The 23,078-nt window shown below is 48.3% G+C and overlaps 1 protein-coding gene across 6 annotated transcripts in view; it reads right to left on the bottom strand.

Annotated features, from left to right (window-relative positions):
• PATJ (PATJ crumbs cell polarity complex component) overlaps positions 1–23,078 on the bottom strand; it is a 1,366,227-nt gene that overhangs the window by 319,915 nt on the left and 1,023,234 nt on the right. For all 6 annotated transcript variants that reach the window (XM_086953328.1, XM_086953320.1, XM_086953345.1 and 3 more), the window contains 2 exons: positions 20,465–20,579; positions 4,641–4,771 (listed from right to left, as the gene is read on the bottom strand). In XM_086953328.1, the coding sequence (XP_086809454.1) occupies positions 4,641–4,771; positions 20,465–20,579 (246 nt within the window). The remainder of the gene's footprint in view (positions 1–4,640; positions 4,772–20,464; positions 20,580–23,078) is intronic.

Here is a 23,078-nt window from a genome sequence, read left to right as displayed (position 1 = left end):
CAGTGGAGCGGTGTCAAGGTTATGCTAAGGCCGGTAGCGGCGGCTATCCGTCCCACCACCTGCGTCCAAAAGTCCCGCACCAAGGCGCATTCCCGGGCCAATTGGAGAAACCCCGCTCCCTCAGCCCCGCACCTATGGCAAGTGTCCTCCCTGTCTGGCGCAATGCGCTGTAGAGAGACCGGTGTCAAGTATGTGCGATGCATGAAGTTAAAGTGTGTGAGCTTAAACCGTGCGTTACAAGAGACCTTACGTTTTAGACCCCCTACACGCTTGCGCTGCCCGGCATCCAGTGTCACCCCCAGGTCCTTCTCCCATGCACTCCACGCGGGCTGAACAGGTGGCTCCGAGTCCTGCCGGAGTGCGGAGTAGAGCAAGGAAATCAACCTGCGACCCCTACCACAGGTGAGAATGATGTTCAAAGTGTGAGAGGTCTTAGGCGCCTCCGGATACTGGGGCCACGTTTCTCTCACCACCTCCTGTAGACCGCGGTAATGTAAATATTGTCCTCCACCTAGGGCAAAGGCCTCCACAGCCTCCTCGTAGGAGACAAACGAATCGCCCGGATACAGGTCTGCCAGAGTATCGCAGCCTCCTGCAACTAGGAAGGTTTTGAGGCAGATGCTGCGGTGGAAGGTGTGGACTGGCCTCGCCGTTGTCCCCGACCACCTCCACGGGAGTTTCCACGGCCGCCACCGCGTTGGATGTTAGTCTGCGGTGCGTGGCTGGCAGCACGTGTGGGGGCGCCCCTTCCTTGGCCACGAAAGGAGCGAAAGGCACCCGTTTGCTGGCGCGGGGCCAAGAGGCCCAAGGACTTGGCCGTAGCCCTGGAGTCCTTAAAGCGCTCAAGCGCATGGTCTTCCTTGTCGCCGAAAAGGCAACGGCCATCAAACGGCATGTCCATGAGGGTGTTCTGGACATCCGCTGAAAAGTTGGCGGACCTCAACCAGGCGTGGCGACGAATCGCCACCGTCGTTTCCATCGCTCTGCCCAGTGAGTCGGTGGTATCCAGCCCGCAACGGATGGAAAAAAATGCTGCATCTCGACCCTCCGCAAGGGCATGGGCGAGTTTAGCCTTGACCTCCGCCGGGCATTGTGGCAGCACGTCCGCGACCACGTCCCACAGGGAGTAGGTGTAGCGGCCCAAGAGGCATGTGGTGTTGGAAGACCGCAGTCCCAAACTAAGGGAGGAGAATATCTTCTTTCCATAATTCTCATACCTCTTGGATTCCCGATCAGGCAGAGCCGACAGGAATGAGGTCTGGGAGTTAGAGGCCTGGATGACCAGGCTCTCAGGGGTGGGGTGGGTGGACAGGAAAGCAGGGTCGCCTGGGGCCGGGCGGTGGCGTCTGGCCACGCTGCTATCTACAGGCTGACCTGTAGCGGGTCTTGACCAAGTGCCCAAAAGAAAAAGAACGTCAGTTAAGGCCTCAATAAATGGCAGCAGAGGCTCAACCAAGCATGACTTCGGTTTAAGGACCTCAGTGAGGAGGTTAGTCCTCACGGCCGCGACGGTGAGCTCAAGGGCCAATGCCTTGTCCGCCCGCGTCAAAACCACACTGAAGGATGCCCCCTCCTCCATAGCCAGGGTAGGAGGTGAGACAAAACCAGTGTCTGGCGAAGTGTCCAGACCACTGGCATCCCCAAGACCTGTCCAGTCCTCCTGGGACTGACACTCACGGGTCAGAGGGTCCCCAGACCCCTCCCAATACTCCTCATCACCCATCCCCTGATAATCAGGGTTGTCAAATGATGGGGCCGGTTCATTGAAGTAAAACTCCCCAAGCGGCGTGCGCCGCTCCGGCGCCGGAACCGGGTCGAGGGAGGCATCGGGGACGGCACTGCCCAAGGACAGTGCCGGAGGTGACACCTGAGGGACCGGCACCGGTGAGGTCGTCAGGTCGACTGGCGACGATCCGGATCCAGAAGCGGATCCAGTGGGGTCATGCGGCGCCGGGCCCGAAGGCGTCGGGCCGAAGCACCCGCCGGCGTCGGGCCGAAGCACCTGACCCGCTAGGGCCCCCAGACGGGTCCGCTGGGCCCGGAGGCGCTGCAGAGCCCGCCGGAGGAGTGAGGGACCTCATGGCCATGAGGAAAAGCTCGATCTCCTCCGGCGTCGCTTGCTGCCCAGGGACCGGAGGGTATGGGGCAGGTCGCGATGCCCGCGACTCCGACGGAGCTGCGTGGGCGGTGTCACCCGAACCCCCGGCCGCGTTGTGCGAGCATCGGGGGGGGAGTCAGAAGAGCGATGACGTCTCTTCGACTTCTTGTGCTTACCTGATGATTTCGAGCCTGAGGAGTGATGGCGACTTCCGAGGCGATGATGGCTCCGACCCCGCGACCTGTCCCTCGACCTCCGTCTGGACCGGGACCTCTTGCGGCGCTGGGCCGACTGCCGGAGTTCGATCCGCTTGCGGGACCGCTCCCGCCTAGCTTTCTAAGTCCAAGCCCGGCAGTCGGAGCAGGCCTTGTCATTGTGATCGACACTGAGACAGTGGAGGCACCGGCGGTGAGGGTCGGTGACCGACATCAGTCGGTCAAAGTCTACACAAGGCTTGAAACCTGGCATCCCTACCGGCACCGTTCGGAGTCGAAGACTCGAAAAAGGATCAAACGAGATAACAAAAAAGTTTAGTCAAAAAGTGACTTAGGTACCACTTTTTCCGGATCTGCGCTGCTGGCGCAGAAAAAAGAAGAACTGACGTCAGCACGCGGAGGCGGCATCTAAGTACTCCGACGACGTCATCACGGCGCCCACGACGTCGCCGACGGACGCGGAGCCGCAGACTATGCCTACCGACGCGCAAGGGTACTGCTACGCAAAAATTTCCGGATCCAGTCTGACGCCTAGGGATATTCTAAGGTAAGAAATCTAATACTAACCTGTTTCTTTCAGATTTTAATCACAATGAACACATAATGAAATCAAAGAAACATTTGGATGAATGAGTGCCCCAAGTGAAGAAGGGAGGGTGTGAGGGAAGGTTCAAGTGAGTGTTGTGCAAGTGGACAGGTGTAGGACTTCTCTTGGGCGGAGTGCTATACGGCGGACTTTGACCGCAAATCCCAACAGGACGACCTTCGGTTTCATCTTAAGATTCAAACGGTTGGGCAAGCCAACCACGGTGGCCTTTTCTATCGACGTTTTGAAGGGCCATGCAAGTGATTATTCTTTTTTTAATGAGTTGTACTCTGTCCGTTCTCATATGTTTTGGAGCCTACGCGCCCATTATCCCATGATTCCCCCACCGTGAGCTTCTTTCACGGTGCCCCCCTCCTCCCCATCTCCTGCATGTCCTGAGGAAGACCCCCCGTAAGGTTTTCAGATACCTACAACATTGTGGGGTCGAAACGTCAACATCTTCTCAACCTGCCAGGAGGCAAGAGAAGTGCAGAAAGAAGCAACAGAGGTGCATAAAGAGGCAAGAGAGGTGCAGAAAAAAGCAAGTGAGGGCAGAAAGAAGCAAGAGCAGTGCAGAAAGAACCAACAGAGGTGCAGAAAGAGGGAAGAGGGTTGGCGAGAGAGACAAGAGGGGTGCAGAAAAAGGTAGGAGGGGTACACAAAGAGGCAGGAGAGATACAGAAAGAGGCAGGAAGGGAGCAGAAAGAAGGAAGAAAAGTAAAGAAAGAAGTAACAAAGGTGCTGAAAGAGGCAAGAGGCATGCAGAAAGGAGCAGTACTGGGTCTAATGGAATCCATTTTCATTAAAGTGCCTGGGCTCAACACGTCTATTTCTGTGTCCCCTACCTGATACCAGAATTCTTCTAGGTTTCAGATTCCTCACCACAGAGGTATGACCCTTTTATTGACCTGGTCGTACATCCTCGATTGGGCACTCCCAAGTTAATGACAGTTCTAGATACATCAAGCTTTCTAGCACCAGTTGCTCACCTCCTGGAGGTTCTTACATTTTACCTCCTTTGAAATTCAAGTGGTTTCTCCTGAAGGAGGCATGGGATACGCCGAAACACGCATAGAGATTGTCATCCATACCTACCCAGATTTAGTGACCCTTGTATTATTTAATTATTTGGTGTCTTATGTTTTTTGAATATTTATGTAACAATTGATTTTATTTATGATCAATTTGGGTTTGGTTTGGTAACCAATGTTTTAATGTTCATTTTAAAATAAAGATATACACATATATGAAACAAATAAAATGTCATATTTTTAACTGTATTTTGTTAGTACACTGAGTGTCTGTCTTTCAACCTGAATGTGTGAGACCGGACTTCAGACAGGTGTTAAGTTGCTTAGGAATTGTTAATATTTAAAGCATTGTTTCCCCGTCCTAGGAACTTCTAGCAGACTAAGGGGGTCCCTTTTTCACAATTAATGATGTTAGGAAATTGTACCAGAAAGTAGAAATGTTTGATGACTTCAGGAACCAGGTGTAAATGCCTAGATACCACCATCTTGCTGGAGTTGCTATTTCTGCTCCTCTCCCCGTGTTTACTTTTGAGGACCTCTTTTCCTAATTTATGGGACATTTAGAGAAGCGATAGATAATATGGTTTAAATGCATATTTGAGAGAAATGTATGGTATTGTACTATTTATATAGTGCTTCATATCACATTGCCTAAGAAAGGATAGCGTTATGACGAGAAACAATTTGAAAATAAAGCTTTGTAAACTCACAAGTGGAGTATCCTTTCCTCCAACAATGCTGAGCCCAAGGCCAGATCGTCCTTTGGATATTTCTATTGTCATTTCTTGTCCAGGGACAATAGGGCACGTAGCTGGATCCATTATCGGCATGGAGAAGTTGCCTTGAAATAAAAAATAAAAATAATACAATTTTATTTTACTGTATTTGCACTCTGTTGGTTTTGCCGCATAATCCTAGTCCACATAAGTCAAAAGGACCCTCACAGATATAGGAGATTTCAAAGACAAAGTAAGAAATCTAAGAAACGCTGAACAAAACTACAACCAGGACCGTGCAAGTTATAAATCATTAGTAGTCATGAAGTAAATATATTTTCAGTGGACTTGAAAGTCTTCCTTATCTCTACATGTCTAAACTTTGAACCCCACTGGCTCAAGCGGTCATGCAGCAGTTTAAAGATTTTTTCGTAAAGGCAATGTATGAGTAGTTCAAATTAGTCATTCTTCAGAATTACCTCAAATAAAAGGAAATTTGACAAGCACCTGGGACAGATGCACATTGCAAAAGGATTAACATCGATTGAATCACTGTAGACAACAAGGCCTAAAGATGGAAAAAAGGGGCTGAAGACCAGTGGCAAAGTCAAGTTGATTCTTTACTCGTTAACACCAATAGGCCGCATTACCCGCACCAGATATAAATCCGATATGTTTGATAACCCTATTACTGCATTTATCGGCTTTCTGAGTCATAAATAGCGGGAGTGATAATCCGCTTCGCCTGGATACATTTTGGTAGGTCAACCTTTCTAAAATTTACTAGGGGAAATAAACACAGAAAATACGAGTGCATGGAGGGTTTTGTTAAGCACCAAAATCCGACAGTTACGCCACATTTTGCAGGCAAAAATGGTATAAGGCGATATTCTCGCACAAGTTAAATTCCAAAGAAGAGGATTTCTGATTTTATTGTGCAATAACGATTGCATAGTACACTGGGGTTCTTATAATAAGGCTCGAAGTACATAAACCAATAGAATGCGCTTCAATCGAATGTCTGGAAGCATTTACAAAAAGCTGCAATGAGCACATTACACCAGTCTGCATTTGCAAAATGAATCTATAGTTTTGACTTGTGTAGGGAAAAAAACAAATTCATGCAATATTCATGAAGACACAGATATAAAAAAAACGGAATGTATTTGTTATGCGTTTTTATAAGGGTTCGTTCAACGCGCACGTCACAAATATAGATGTAGGTGTTAAGTTATTTATATAGATATTCATACACTCATGTAATAGTTTCAGTTAGCTCTCAATTTTTGGCAGCTTGGGAGCTGCATCAGAATGAAATGGTGTTATTTGCCAAGAGTCACTAATGTAGTCTAGTGGAAATGTGAGGTTTAGTACCCAGGCACATATTGTAATCCGCCAACAGATACTAGAAAAGCACACCTGACTACAGTCCAAACACATAACCAGATGACCCGAGACCACTGCCTGCCCTTAAAAAATAATATTGCATGCATTTTCAAAGGGGACGGGGACCCCCGGGGAGCCTTTCCCATTTGCAAATGCATTACCACCAACTTGAAGTAGGTGGTATTTGCGAGTGTTTTGAGACCGCAATTACGGTTGCAAAACATTGGTACATAGCTTTGCAGTCGCTATTAGGAAGGTAACACCCCTTCCTAATAGCGCAAAACAGTACTTTGCGAGTCGCAATTTATTCGAGAGTCTCAAAATACTGTTTGTACATGGGCCCATGCTTTTTAGAATGATCAAACCGGTCTAAAACCAGTTTGAGCATGCTAAAAAGTGTTGTACATCTGGCCCTTAGCCTCTAGAGGTTTCTGTTCAACAGGTACTTCCTTGAACATAGAACCTATCCAGACCACAGAAAATGCAACCATAGAGTAAGCTCATACAGGGCACAGCACTCCCATCTGTGGAGCTAAAGATCCAGCCTTGGGTGTGCCTTAAAACACTGCTGAAATCCTAGAGAGGTCCTTGATTCCACGACCTTATAAACATAGGGTCAGTTCTATATAAAGATTCTTTACGGGGTAGCAACTGCGCTCCTGAAGCCCCCTCCCCCTGATGCTTCTTTTGGGATGTTGGTGGTACCCCTGTCATCCAGAGGACACCATGAATACAAAAAATCAGGCAGGTTAAAAAGCCTCACAGGGCATTATGGAGCCATCCAGCAGAGTTATGCATATTTGATTCGCGGTTCTCCCTCTGTGCCAGGGAGAGCTATTACCTTGTTTTTTGCAAAGTAGCTTTTCCTCCTTTTGTTTTATTTTATATGGGGGGTGGGAGAGTGTCCAGACACCCCCATGCATCAATTCTTTGGGGGTAGTCAAGGGAGCTCACCCCTCGCTGCCCATCCAGGCTCTGCATTGACGGGACCTCCAATTGTGGCAGTGGGAGCAGACAGTTTTTAACTACCTACCTGCTCCTGTTGGCAGGGTGCAGTCTTCTGCGATAGCTGACCCACTTCCCCAGACACGAGCAAGGGTGCAGGGGCGAGGCCACCCCCATTGGGCGGCGTGCAACGTTACTGCCCACATCCTTTTTAGTTTCGGGGGATGGGGTCCGGGCCCCTTTTGTGCATACACGCCTCAAGGAATGGGGTCCCCACATATGCCCCCTCCCGGAGGCAAAATAATGTATCACCCTGGCCCACAGCTGGAATAGTTCGAGTAACGCTGGAAGAGCCCCACACACTCAGCTGGAAAAAAAGGTAAAAGGTCGCTAATCTTTAAAATGCCATTACTCTGGCCCCATGGGCCAATTTTGATGACCCTGGGCTAAAATTACACCTGGTGCTGACCTCTAGTATTCAGGGGCAGTTGCAGCAGACCTCCTCACCTCCAAAGCAGTGTAAATCCTTAGAGAGCTGGTTCTTCTGGATCCCTGCACCAACCTTCCTCCTGCTCTCGGTCTCTGGGTGCAAAAGTGCAGGGCTTGGGGAGGACCACTGGTACTGGGGTCAACTGTTAGTCCTTCCTGAGGATAATGGGATTCTTCCTTCCAGTTGCCCATGAGGGCCAGAGGGTCCAGCGTAAAAAAAATAACAGGAAAAAGAAAGTCTCCCACTTGTGCATGAGTTTTTAAAGGGGAGTGGAAGGTTCAAGAAGCTAGGCAACCCTGGCCAGTCCTACAGTGTCAAGTCATCTCTCCACCCCACTCCCAATGCTTCTGCACAGCATGCTGGAACAGTTGAAAATGGTTTTATCCAGGAGTCACTAGACACATCTTCTCCTGTGACCTCAGCTCAGCCCCTCTTGAACATAACTGTTAGGACCTTCCTCACTAAATCTTCAAAGGGAAGTCCCATCCTGTGTTGGCTCCAGAGGCCAGAGCGTCCTCCTTTGTACAGTGAGCTTGGGCAGGCCCATCCCTGGTAGACTGTAGCAGCTATACTACACTCACACCTAGAAGGGATAAGAGATTGAGCCTTCCCTCACTCTCCTAAACAGACTCTAGACCTCACTAAAAGGTAAGGATAACTGTGGCCCCCTGCAAATGGGGCAGCAAGAAAAAGGGGGGAGAAAATCCTAATGGACAACCCAGAGGGTTGGACAATTGCCCTAACCCACTGGTAGTGGTATGCTTCTTCATAGGGTCGTTGACACACCCTGGCCCAGACCAACGCTCAGGGTAGAGAGCATATTTTCAGAATTTTTTACGTGAGGGATCCCTATTGCAGAAAGAAAAATAATTAAAACGGTCTAGGTTGGTACCCTCACAAATTTATTTTGGGGCACCCGTGGCAGGATTAAAAGCAATTTTATGATCCTGTATATTAGCGAAACTCTGACTCCATTTGCCTGTCTGCATGTACCGACATTTTTCAGCCTATACCAACTGCCCAACCAATGGCCTTCCTCAGGACACACTGGTCGGAAGGAGCAGAGTTGCCAGTTTAGAGACGCCGCACCTTGACGAAAGTGTGACTACAGGGCAACGTCCTCGCTCTGTCCCCGGGTTCTGAAAATCAATATTGAGACTCGGTTGCGCGTCTGAGTGCGTCTACCAAGGGCGAGAATTGCCCCATTCCTAACTCTACCGTATAGTTATTAACTACGAGGGACTTTAGTAGTACAAGGGATCTGTAACCTGAGGAAGGCCATTGACCCCATTTGGCAGTTGGCATAGGTTTTTTTGCTGCTCCATTTGTAGGGAGCTGCAGTAGCCCTTCCCTTTTAGTCTAGCAGCTGACTGATTGATGCAGTGAAGCACTGTTAATGCCTACATTTATATGGAGAGGCATTGTTCCTATTGCTGGAGAGAAATGTAATTGATCAGGCACAGGAGGATGACAAAAGGCCTGGGCTCTGACCCTGAGCTGAGCCAGAGAAATAGGACAATTCAGGATGACCCATAAATTGCACAGAAATCTTTTTGGATCTTGCAGAGCTGTTTTTCTCGGATAGGTTACACCCCAATTCAATATGTCTCTGGTCTGGCCAAAGGGAAGCGAAATTGCACTCTAGGGCAGTTTTTCTCCCTATGTGTATAATAAAGTGTAACTACAGACAAAACAGTAAAACACACTGTCTTTCCTTATTTGTGTACATTAACATTGTAAGGCCTAACATGGGTCAATATCTAATCCTGCAGAGTCTCCTACCGGGCTCCACACAACAGTAGTCTCCCAAGCGCATAGCAAATACAAAAAGATGATGGACAGAGTGCTGAAACTTTTCAAGCACTCACACCCAGTCAAAGATCTTGTATTAATCTATTGTTATTTTACTCACTATGCCAACCCTGTTTGGACCCAGCCATATGCAAATAAGTCTTGACCCTGCTCCTCATGGGAACAGTCCAGCCCGAACTGTGAGGCCAGGTCCTCCCTGGACCGGAAAAAAGCATCCTGGGACCGGTTTCGGGGCATTACCCCTTATCAGCCAGGTTATCTTGAATCCAGTGGCACAGCGAACACAGGACCCAGTCTAGGCATACTCTTCCCACTTAAGACGACAAAAGCAAAAGGAACAAATGATGAACGGAATGCAGAATAAGGATTAGTTACTTACCAGTAAACCTAGTTCTCTTCCAGGGGTATTCTCATCAAAGGAAACACTATATTATATGTGCCCCACATATATATATATCCATATATCTATCTATATCTATCTATCTATCTATCTATCTATCTATATATATATATATATATATATATATATATATATATATATATATATATATATATATATCTGGAAACCACTTCCTGATTTCCGCCGCAGCAGACAGGCGAGGAAAGAGACACAGACCTCCGAGGTTTTCAAGTGAACAAAGATGTTTATTTGCAAGTGACCCAAACACAACGCGTTTCAAGCCCGTAAGCCCTTGTTCACGTGTCAAAAATGAAAAAACACCATCTACTATTTAAAGTGAGTAATACCACTCCCAGTTTCTGACATCACAGGTCACATGATCATGGGCATTAACAACAGACTATAGTTGCTACACTGATCGTTTTTGTAGTTCTAGACTACTGAGGCAGATTAATATAATGCGACACATTAGATTTATATACACATGTTCTAAAAAACATCTAAAACATGTTAAGTGCCGAGTGTCATAGTATTCATAAAATAATAAATACAAATCAATTTAAAAGTTCTCATTGGATGAATCCAAGACTGCCTACGTTGTGACTGCACCAATACTGTAATATTACTGGATAAATCCGCTTATAGTCATTTCAACCAATATGACCTATGAGTCCTGTGTATATAACAACATGTACCTATTTTTGTCTCAATTTTAGACCAATTTTCTTTGTAATTCTTGTTGTTCCGTGTAAACACAAGTGGGAGAAGGTTTGTGCAAAAGTGCATATATAAATATAAAGTGCTAGTGTAGATAGTATTGATTTCTCAACAAATCAAATGCTAATTCAAGGTCAAACAATATGTTCACGGAAAGTAGATGAATCTAATTTCTAAAATTCATGCACGATTGACAGCAGCCATCTTTATCCTAAAAACATTTGATTATGTATGAAATGAATACAATTTGAGAAACCAAAAAGAGAGAAAGACGAATTATGATAAAAATGATTTGTGAAATCAGAGAGTTAATATATTTACAAAAGGACGTACTTCATTGAACTATTTACATACAACTCCACTTATCATAGGGAACCACAATATTGCAGCTAAAGTTATATATATATATATATATATATATATAAGCAATTGCAGCCTACTAAACACAGGAGCGGAATCATGCTGTAAAGAATTTCCACCATACATGAATAATATGCATTAGAAACATGAGAAACAACAACAAAGGTTGTTTTAGAACTGTTTTGTTTTAATGCTCAGAAAGCAGTAGAAATTCTTATAAAACACTGAAAGCATAGGAAGCTCCCAGGCTGCATTGCAAACACACAGTCTAAAAAGACTGAAAAGCTAACCTTTAGCTGCATGCAATAAACTGACACCATGCCTTTAAGGCACTCCTGACCCCCAGCTTCCCATCATGCCTCAGGGGTGACAGTTAGGTCAGTTGTTCTTTGCGGAGACTGAAAAACCATGAAACAAAGAGGTCAACAATATCTCCAACTTAAAATAGTTCTTTGCCAGGGTAGGCGGGAGGGTTGCTTATGACTTTGATGAGGATACCCCTGGAAGAGAACTAGGATTACAGGTAAGTAACACCTTGGCTGCTAAGGCAATTCCCACCCTGTGCTGGAAATTGCTATTCTTCTTTATTTATGACGAGCTCAGCTCGTCATAAGCACAGCTCCAGTGTGCCTCATGACGAGCTGAGCTCGTCATGAGCAGGGAAGGGGTTAACTAATCCTTCTCTTCCAGGGGATCCTCATCAATAGTTATAAGCATTAGAATAGAATAGCGAGTCTCACCTCATCTCCCTGCGGGCAAAGGAGAACCCAGAAAACGTGATCAGTAAGCTTAGAAACACCCAAGCTAAGATAGAGGAAAAATCACTATCTGAAAAGATTTCTCAATGAGGCCTGGCCTACTTGAGCATCAGCCCTGGAATCAGATTCTAGGCAGTAGTGCCTCATAAAAGTATGAACCGATTTCCAGGTTGCGTCCTTGCAAATTTCTGACATAGGGACATCATGCACGAAAGCAACAGTGTCCGCTTTCCCCCTGGTGGAATGTGCCTTGAGAGGTAAAGGTAAGGGCCTTTTCGCCAGCTGGTAAGCTAAGGTAATGCATGAAACAATCCATCTCGAAATGGTTCTCTTAGCGGCTGGGAAGCCTGTTCTCATGGCACCATAACTAACAAACAATTGATCTGTCTTCCTTATTTCCTTGGTACTTTGTAAGTAGAACTTAAGCACCCTCTTAAGGTCTAAGGAATGAAGCGACCGCTCAGCTGGGGTCGCTGGATCAGGAATGAACTGATTGATGTGAAAATCAGACACCACCTTAGGGAGAAAAGAAGGCTGCGCCCTTAAGACTACTCTGTTATGGTGGAAAACAGTGTAAGGCTCATTGGTACACAATGCCTGGATCTCGCTTACTCTGCGCGCTGATGTAATTGCTACCAGAAAAGTGGCCTTCCAAGACAAATGCTGCAAGGAAGCTCTGTGGATTGGCTCAAAAGGAGGGCCCATCAACTTTGATAACACCAGGTTTAACTCCCACGGAGGAGAAGGGTTTCGAACAGGGGGATACACTTTCTTTAAAACCTGTAAGAAGTCCTTGACCACCTGCATCTGGAAAAAGGAGGGCTGCCTAGGCGACTTCCTGTACGCCGTAATGGCAGATAAATGCACCCTGATAGAAGCATACTTAAGACCAGATCTTGCTAGATACAGAAGGTAAGGGAGAATGACACCCTTCGTAGGATCAATGAGATGTTCTCTACACCAAAGAAAACACCTCTTCCACTTAAACGTGTATGACGTTCTTGTGGAGGGTCTTTTTGCTTCTTTTAAAATATGCATACAATCAGGAGGCAGATTTAAATGTCCGTTTTGCAGGACCTGAGGAGCCATGCTGTCAAGTTCAGTGAGGGAAGGTTGGGATGAAAAATCCTCCCTCTCATCTTGGTCAGCAGGTCCGGCCAGCAAAGTAGTCTCCTGTGTGGAAATACCGACAGTCTGGAGCTATCAGAATCATGGTCATGCTGGATCTGAGTAGCTTGGACACCACCTTCGGGATCAGGGGCAGAGGAGGAAAGGCGTAGGCAAATGTCCCTGACCTGTCCATCAAAAGAGCATTCCCCCTTGTCCCTGGACGGTGGAATCTGGACGGGAAGGCGTGGCATTTTGTGTTTTCGTCGTCCGCGAATAGATCTATTTCGGACGACCCCAACGATGGAAAAGGTCCGCCACCACCTCGTCATGTAGCACCCAGTCTGGCTGATCTTCGAAGTGCCTGCTGAGTGTGTCTGCCTTGACATTTAGCTCTCCTGGAAGATGCACCGCCACCACTGAGAGGTTCCGGGCGAGCAGCCAGTGCCAGATCGCTTGTGACTCCAGGGAGAGAGGATGCAACCGAGTTCCACCCTGCTTGTTCAGGTAGAACATGGTCGTCGTGTTGTCGGTCTGGACCAGGACTGAATCGGACTCAATTGCAGGCAGGAAAACTTTCAGAGCCAGATGGACTGCTCGTAGCTCCAGCATGTTGATGTTCTTTTGCCGACCACCGTCCTTGAATCTGAAGGCACCCCATGTGCGCCCCCCAGCCTTGCAGAGACACGTCTGTCACCACCGATTGCACTGGTAGTGGCTGGTGAAAAGGTATTCCTTCCATCAGATTCCCTGCTGAGTCCACCATGAGAGAGAGAGATCTGATCCTCCCAGCAACCTGTCGACTGATCCCACTGGTCCACCAGAGTCTGCTGCAAAGGACGCATCCTCAGCCTGTCGTTGGGAATGAGAAAGATGCAGGATGCCATGGATCCTAGCAGGGATACCACCTGCCGGACTGTCAGATTCTCACCTGGAGCAGGATCCTGCATCTCTGTCTCATGGAAGACAGTCTCTCCTCCGAAGGATGCGCTCTTCTCACACTTGTGTCCAGAACGGAGCTGAGGTAGTGGATGGACTGGGTGGGCTGCTGCACTGACTTGTCCATGTTGACATGCAGCCCGAGGTCGTGCAGCTGCTGCAGACAGAACTGGAAGTTGTGACTCACTTGCAGTGTGGATGGACATTTTAGCAGCCAGTCGTCCAAGTATGGATAGACGAAGAGACCTTTTTTGTGAAGAAAAGCTGCCAGCACTGCCATGCATTTGGTGAAGATTCGCGGACCCGACTTCAGTCCAAAGAGCAGGACCTTGTACTGATAATGTTTGTGGGCGACCATAAACCGCACGTACTTCCGATGACATTTTGCGATGGAAATGTGGAAGTACGCATCTTGGAGGTCCACCGAACACATCCAATCCCTTACTTGCAGATGTGGACATATTTGGTGAAGGGCCAACATGCGAAACTTCTCCTTCACAATGACCTTGTTCAGAAGTCGAAGATCCAGAATTGGTCGAAACTTGTCGTCCTGATCTTTTTTGGGGGCAAGAAAGTATCTGGAGTAAACTCCTTTTCCTCTTTGAGAAGGTGGAACCTCCTCTTTGAGAAGGTGGAACCTCCTCTATCGCCTGCTTTTGGAGAAGAGCTCTCACCTCTTTTCGAAGCAGCTTTAACTGATGAGGACAAGACTTTTTTGGTGGTATGTCCTTCGGAAGCGCACAGAAACGTAGCGCATATCCATTGCGTAGTATATTTAGCAACCAGCGATCTCCTGTGATGCTAGCCCACTCTGCTAGATGTTGAGAAGCACTTCGTCTCACTGGAGTGGGCAACGGCGGCAGAGGAAGCCACTGTTCATGACTTCCCACCTCTCGTCGTGGTAGAGGACTGTTGTTGGTGACCACCTCTAACTCTGTTGGAGTTTCCTCCTCGAAACTGGGTCTTCCCCTGGTTCTTGTTTTGGGACCACTGAAGGAGTTTGAACCCTCTGTTGAGGCCCCTTATGCTGGTTGGATTTGTAGCAGCGCTTAAACTCCTTCTTCTCCATCAACCCAACCGCCTTGACCGTGTCCAACTCTGTTTTCATCCTATTCATCTCTTCGTCAGTGTAAGAGTGCAGAAGAGAGAAGAGCCAGAGAACAGGAGGTTCATGATTCTTTGCTGAGCATCTGGCTTCAGTCCTGTTAATCGTAACCAGGATGATCTCCTGGCGCATATTCCATGCGCGTAAGAGTGCGCTGATAGCACCGCAGAATCTGCCGCTGTGCTTATCACTTGGTTAGCCACCAAAGATCCCTCTGTGTTTATCTCAGCGAAATTCTTTTGGTCTTCCTTTGGGAGCTTGGTTTTGAAATGCTCCAAAGAGTCCCAGAGAGCTCTGTCATACCTGCCCAGCAACGCAGCCTCGCTGGAGACTTTAAGGGAGGCAGCAGCAGAAGTGCAGGCCCTGCGACCCCACGAGTCCTGGGACCTGCTTTCTTTGTCTAGTGGAACAGAAGAAGTGGCTGAAACAGCATGTGTCTTCTTCGCTGCCGCCACAATGACAGAGTCTGCAGGCGGATCCGTCTTGACGAAGACCGGATCCGAGGTAGCTGGCTTGTATTTTTTCAAGAGACGAGCCGGCACCGCCTTAATGGTTGCTGGAGTTAAAAAAGTGTCCATGACAGGGTCAAGGATTCCAGGAACCAATGTCAGCAAAGGTCGAGATGCTGTCTCCTGATGGAGAGTCTCGAAAATCACTGTTGTTGTGACTTGCGGGACAGACATCTCAATATTGAGCTTCTGCGCACCTCTCTGCAGAACCTCATGGTAGGTGGAAATGTCGTCTATGGGAGAGACCCTGGAAATCGGGCTGTCCGATAGTGTGGGGGAGTAATCCCTCCTGGAGGATCGGGTGGAGGAAGTCGAGGAAGTAGATGGTGTTCTCCTACTTCTCCGGTGTGCACGACTCCTCCATTCTCTGGATCTCACAGTGCGTTCCTCGCGTCTCGGAGAACGTGACATGTCGTACCTTCTCTCCGGAGACCTCTCATGCCCATGTCTAGGAGGGCTCGCTCTGTCCGTTTAGTCCACCAGTCTCTGAAGAGGAGACCTATGTGCAGAACTGGAATACTCCTGCATCCGCCTTACTGCTCCAGAGTCGTGCCAATGACTTACAGGCAGATACCATCTTGGGGACAACTGAACTGCAGCAGGAGCCTCCTTTGGTTTTGAAGGAGACTTGCGGACGCGGGCAGCAGGTTCCGGAGTGAGTGACCTTGAAGAAGCCCTCCTGGAAGAATGAGAGGACGAATGGCGTGATGCTGACTCAGTCACCAGGACCACCGATCCATCCCCAGACCTCACCGAAGCCTGTCTCAACGTCGAACGTGCTCCAGACGCTGATCTAGGCTCCTGCCAGCTTGTCGACGTCGAACGCCGTCTTGACGGCGACCGCTGCCGATGAGAAGCAGGTGAGTGCTGTCTCGACGTCGAACGGCGATGAGAAGCCGACGACGGAGGACGTCTCTCACTCAACGCCGAGTGTCTTCTAGACGACGGCGGAGCTGCATCCAGTCTCGACGTCGAAGGTCTTCGAGACGACGGGGAAGGGGTTTTTCTCGCCCTCGACGCCGAACGTCGTCGAGACGACGACTGAGACCTCATCCTCGACGCCGATCGTCGCCCAGTTGACGACGGTGGAGGGGTCCTTGTTCTCGACGTCGATCGCTGATGGGACTGCGATGACAGAAGAGAGCCTGCCCTCGATGTCGAACGCCTTGCCGACGCCGAGTCTTTGCACCTCGACACCGATCGTCGCCGAGTTGACGACGGCGGAGGGGTTTTGGTCCTCGACGCCGATCGTCGCCAGGTTGACGGTGGCGGAGGGGCGACACTACTTGACGCCCATCGTCGTCGAGATGACGACAGCGGAGGGTCTCTGCTCCTCGACGCCGATCGTTGCTGGGTTGACGACGGCGGAAGATCTCTGCTCCTCGACGCTGATCATCGCTGGGTTGACGACGGCGGAGGGTCTCTGCTTCTCGATGCCGATCGTCGCCGGGTTGACGATGGCGGAGGAGTCTGGTCTCTCGACTCCGATAGCCGCCAGGTTGACGACGGCGGAGGATCTAGAATCTTTGACGTCGACGACGCACCTTTTCTCGACGGCTAGCCCGCTGTCGAGGGTCTTTTCTTCGATAAATTACCCATTTGAAGATCTTCTTTCAGCGCTGAGCCCGATGCTGAAGATGAAGGACGCGAGGACTTACTTCTAGAAGAGGTTCTTGCCCTCTTGGAGCGCTTCCTGACTAGAGATCTTCCTCTAGACTTCTCTGCCAGGCCATAAATGCTAATTCTTTCCCTGTCCTTCAAAGTTCTTCTGGACAGGTTCTGGCAGTGAGAGCAGGCCTTCGGGTCATGATCTTCAGGGAGACAGAGAATACAGACTTCATGAGAGTCTGTTTTGGCCTTCTTTTTACCACAAGAAGGGCAAGAGTCAAAAAGAGACGGCATTTTAAGGTGTTAAAAATGCCCAAACCTGTCAAAAAAAGACAGCCTCTTACTTCTACTGATAAAAAACGTCGAAGTAAGGAATAGAAGTTGTCAAAAGTGAAAAGATTTTCTGAAGAAATCAGAAAAGAGTGGAGCTGTGTTGGCAGGATCCTTCCTGACGGAGCCGGAAAGAACAACTGACCTAACTGTCACCCCTGATGCATGATGGGAAGCTTGGGGTCAGGAGTGCCATACAGGCACTGTGTCAGTTTATTGCATGCAGCTACAGGTTAGCTTTTCAGTCTTTTTAGACTGTGTGTTTGCAATGCAGCCTGGGAGCTTCCTATGCTTTCAGTGTTTTATAAGAATTTATACTGCTTTCTGAGCATTAAAACAGTTCTAAAACAAACTTTGTTGTTGTTTCTCATGTTTCTAATGCATACTATTCATGTATGGTGGAAATTCTTTACAGCATGATTCAGCTCTGGTGTTTAGTAGGCTGCAATTGCTTATATTTATATATATGTGTATATATGGATATATATATGTGTGGCACATATATAATATAGTGTTTCCGGGGTCCCGCGCATGAGCAGGAATATTCTAATGCTTATGACTATTGATGAGGATCCCCTGGAAGAGAATGCAAACATTCAATCCCAGTCATGAATCTGGGTGTAATCCATCATTCCTTTGCTCACTATGCCACCCTAGTTTGGACCCAGCCATATGCCAATCAGTCTTGACCCTGTTTCTTATGGGAACTGTCCAGTCCACACTGCCAGCCCCAGTGGCGTAGCTACACCTGCGGCCACCCATGTGTTTGCTGCCCCGGTGGCCGTCTGACGAGCTGGGTGAGGCGTGCTGGCCATTTCTGCAGTGGCTGCCCTGTGGCTACGGGTGCAGGTAAAGGGGAGGGGGTGGGCGCTCCCACCCTCCAAACTCGTTCTGCCCGGGACTGACCACCCCCTCTTGCTTTGCCATTGGCCAGCCCAGGTGCTCCCTGGGTCGGAAACAAGCATCCCGGGACCGGTTTCGGGGTATTACCCCTAATCAGCCAGTCTAGCATGAATCCAGAGGCACAGCAAGCAAGGGACTCACGTCGGGGCATACCCTTCGCCACTTATGGTGAACATAGCAAACACAACAAGATGATGGACAGAGTGCTGAACCTTTTCAACCACTCACCCCCAGTCACAGATCTGGGTTTAATCCATTGTTCTTATGTTCACTATACCACCCCAGTTTGGATTCAGTCATATGCAAATCAGTCTTGACTCTGCTCCTCATGGGAAAAGTCAAGCCAGAACCGCCAGGCCGGGTCCTCCCTGGACTGGAAACAAGCATCCTGAGACTGGTTTCGGGGCATCACCCCTAATCAGCCAGGCTAGCTTGAATCCAGTGGTGCAGTGAGCACAGGACCCACATCTGGGCATACCCTTCCCACTTAGGGTGAAAAAAAGCTAAAGGAACAAATGATGGACTGAATGCTGAACAATGGAAATATTCAACCCCAGTCATGAATCTGGGTTTAATCCATCATTCCTTTGCACACTATGCAACGCTAGTTTGGACCCAGCCATATGCAAATCAGTCTTGACCCTTTTCCTCATGGGAACAATCCAGCCCGAACTGCCAGGTCAGGTCCTCCCTTGACCGGAAACAACCATCTTGAGACCGGTTTCGGGGTAGCACATCTGGGCATTCCCTTGGCCACTTAGGGCCAATAAACGACATAAATAAAATCCATAACATACGATAAACATTTAAAAAACCTCAGAATCTGCATTGTTCTATGAGTCAAGAGACATCTTGGATTCAAGCAACTCCTTAACAAAACATTTCATAAGCAGCCAGCAATAGCATAAATGATGCATATTCTATTATCCTACCACGGAAAGATAGAACTAAATTTGATTAGTCTTTAAAAGAGTACTTGCGATCACACCCGCAGGAAGAAAAACCAAGCAACAGCAAGGTGAGTTCAATGTGGGCATCATCTGAATCTGAGGACAATAATGAAATTCTGACTTCTGGAAAGTGAGTGCCACTAGGTCAGACATTGCATGGCACTGAATTCTTATTTATTTTTATTTGTTTGAATTTATATGGCGCACAGCTACCCAACAAAGCGTTTCCCGGCGCGACAGATCCCAGTGTCAATGCAGTTACAGGAATTAGATGTTGAATAGCCATGTTTTTAGGGCTTTCCTGAATTTGATGTAGCTTGGTTCAGACCGCAATGTGTGTGGCATTGAATTCCAAAGTGTGGGTCCTAGAAAAGAAAAGGACTTGCCACCCATGCGTGACAACTTGATCTTTGGGATTTCAAAATTATTTGCCGTAGAGGACCGAAGAGATCTAGAGGGACGGTAGGGGCGCATCAGGCTTTGTAGGTATTTTGGGGCGGTATTGGTGGAAATCCTGTGCATGAAACATAGGGATTTGAATTTGACCCGATTTTCAATTTTTAACCAGTGTAGTTTCCTAATGTATTTGGTAGTTGGAGTAGTGATGGGAATTTTCCAGAGTAGTCTGGCTGCTGCATTCTGTACTGACTGTAACCTGCGGACAGTACCTTTATTTGCCCCCAGGTACAGAGCATTGCCATAATCTAATCTGGATGTGATCAGGGCGTTGACAACTGTTTTCTTGGTGTTTTCAGGTAACATCCAGCAGATCTTTTTAAGCCATTTCAATATGGCGAAGCAGGTGGATGAAGTTTTTACTGCTTGCTGGTGTAGACTGAGTGAGTCGTCAATAATGACTCCCAGGTTGCGGGCATACGCGACAGGGGTTGGGGGGGTACCCATTTCAGATGGCCAGTGTTGGGGTCCCCAAAGATCTTTGTTTTTACCCAACACGATTAACTCGGTTTTCTCGCCGTAAAGTTTTAGAAAGTTTTTCTGCATCCAACCGGCGATTTTACTAAGTCCGAGTTGTAGGGAGGATGAATTGTCAGCGTCTGCTGCTGATAGCGAAAAAAAGCAGCTGAGAGTCATCAGCGTAAGAAAACATTAAAAGCCCAGTGTCTTCCACAATCTTGGACAGGGGACTCATATAAACATTAAAAAGCAACGGGCTAAGAATGGAGCCCTGAGGTACTCCGTGTTGGAGTAAAAATTCTTTTATGGTCCAACAGAGGCCCGTTTCCGGTGCGATCCTGCTGGCTTTGTGGCACCACTTTAAGGGGATTGAGACTTTCCATGTATATGCGACCTTAGGAGAAGACATGCGTTCCAAGAAATACAATACTGATCTCTCTATTTTTGTAAAGATTGGGTTAAACAGTAGCAAAATAGCAAAAGAAGTAAAATTAGAAGGCCATTGTTGTGCTTTGGCCTCTTAAAAGACATAATATGTTAACTGAACAAGACGTATTCAATCAGAATGGTTGTCAGAGTCTTACTGGAGCTGAAGTCAGGGTCTGCAGCCTGGTAGGACGCAGATGGGGCCAAAGGCATTTTCTGTGAACTGTAGGTTGACTTTGAGAAACTTTTGGATTCCTTGATCTGATTCACGGCCTAAAGGAAAAATAAATATAAAATGATATTACACTTTTGGTATGATCCTTGAAATAGCGTATCACAGGTGAATTTAGCTTAAAAAAATAAAATAACTTTAATTGAAATATTAACAGCATAAGCAAAATTAACTTATGTGAAGGGCATGGAGAAGCGGCGGTGCCCTGGAGTCCCACAATCCAGAGTCTGCATGTACTAGGCAACCCAGTTTGCACTGTCCAGTACCAGGAGCTCAGAATGACACTGCTGAACCTAAATCTGGCATAAGGTACAGTGAATAGCTCTGCATGGACTCAGTGTGAGAAGTTGGCCTGATATATGATGCTCACTAGTTCTAGTGATAACCTTGTATCAGTCCAAACAACCCTTATGGTGATTGGTTGTAAGTCAACCTTATAGACCAGCTATCCTAATGGTAGCATGGACAAAGCAGTCTTAGGCTAAACTTTTTTGGCATGTGAAGCCAGCTGTTTTACCACATATAACCGCTTGAATACCAAATGAAAGGACACCACACAGGTTGTTATGAAAATAAACAAGATATTTACTACTAACAAAACACCTCTGAACTCTTTATGAGATCAGAGGGCTAAGCACATGACAAGACTCTTAAGAAAAATATGAAGTTACACAAATTACAATGGTGCCCTAGGGGCACGACAAACCATATACTAAGTAAATGGTATAAGGAAATCGATAGAGGAAATGAAGATGTCCAGAGGCTGTAGGATCGCTGGGACTACACTATCCTAACCTTAGGTAAGGAGCAGGAGGCCCACGGGACACGTGTGCAGAGTGTGAACTCACACGCGAGATGTGGGACAAAGTCAATGGACACTACAAGTTACGAAAAGGTAAGTAAAAGACAGTTCCAACTAGTTAGGACTAAAACGACAGGATACCTGGACACTAGGAGAGTCAATCTACCCTTGAGCACCGAAATGCTCTTGTTACCTCACCCACGGGCTGCAGGTGCATAGGTGTGAAAGTGTGTCGGGTTTCCGCGTCGAAGTCTATGGAGCCTTGAAGAAAGATGCTGCAGGCAACCAGGAGGAAGATGTCCGAGCGATCCAAGGGTGGATCGAGGAAGATGGAGACCTGAAAGCAGAGGGGACAATGTTCACAGTCACTAGCCAGTGATCGGAGTGGAACCAGGAAGGAACCAGATGCTGTCGTCGCGATCAGGAGAAGAGTGGACGCTTGACTCTGCAGCCATGTGGACCAGGAGGTGTCTTCGACGACCAGGATGGAGGCACGAGCTGTCCCAAGCAGGCTCTCGCTGTCGGTGGTGTCGGATCCGGATTCGGAGTCAACAGGACTTGGCAAAGGCAACCCACGCGGTGAGTGGAGATGGCGTCTGGTGCGGACCAGGAGGGTCCAGGGTGCTTCTCCTTTGCAGGGAAGGCAGGGCCAGTCTGGAGCAACCAGACCAGCGGTGTAGATTTCGTGGATCGTCGTCTAGGAGGCCACTAGCCAGCCGGCAAGTGACCAGACAACGCGTCGAGCAGCAATCAAGCAAAAGGGCCCCACGCAGATCTCGTGGATGCTGTAGGGCTGATCTTCTGTGCAGGAGCTGCTCGGGGCTGGGTCTTCTCAATCCCCAAAGCACTTTCTCGAGGATGCCTCTGAAGTCGTGCTGGAAGCGAAGTGCAGTTTCTCCAAGATGGCCGGTCCCAGTGTCTCGTCACACCCACGGATCTCAGCTGTGCTGCAGATGTAGGTAGAGGTCGGAGAGGTCTGGAAGTCCGGGTCTCGTCGGGCTCTGAAGTCTGGTTCCACCAGGAAGGATGACAAAGTGAACCGCTAGGACGCTTGATGGTGCCTGCTTGTGCAGGGTGGTCACTCCTTGGACACAAGGAAGATTTCTTCAGTCTTCTGTGGAGCAGAACGTCAAAGTTCAGAGTTTCTTCTTTGTAGAGTTTCAAATCAGGATAATCTAATTTGGAATGGGACCAGCACCTACCTTTATTCTCCTAAAGGGGGCTGTACTGTGACTAGGTCCCTCCTATGGGTGGGACCAGGAAGGAGGGTGGTTACACCCCCTATCCTTTGTCCGGTTTTGCGCCAGAGCTGGGGCTGGAGTGCCCCAGCAACTGGTTAGAACCGGGGTATGCACAGGGACACCTTGTGTGCCCCAGGCATGTCTCATTCCTTTCAGCCTGTCCTACCTCAATACACAAAATCCTGTCTGGGGTGGTGCTAGCACCTCCCAAGGCAGGAAACCCTTTGTCCAGGCCTCCCTCGCTGGAAGGACTCCCAGCAGCAGGAGGTCAGACTTGTGTCTGTGGTGGCAGCATACATGTTGTGATGCTGAGGCTCGAGTTAACTTTGTATGTATGTATGTATTTGCGCTTATATAGCGCACAGCTACCCGCAGTGGATTTCCCGGCGCTTGCTTAGGGAACCCGTCCTGGTATTCCCCTGTGAGATAACCCCGGCAGGGTATCCACAAGGTGAAAGCCAGGCATCCCGCCGCGAGGGGCCGTTGTGGAGATTAAG

Source organism: Lissotriton vulgaris, chromosome 1_1 (assembly GCF_964263255.1).
Source record: "Lissotriton vulgaris chromosome 1_1, aLisVul1.2, whole genome shotgun sequence".
In the NCBI taxonomy this organism is placed as follows: Eukaryota; Metazoa; Chordata; class Amphibia; order Caudata; family Salamandridae; genus Lissotriton; species Lissotriton vulgaris.
The sequence above is the reverse complement of the archived record's forward strand: the minus strand, read 5'-3'. Positions and strand labels throughout refer to the sequence as shown.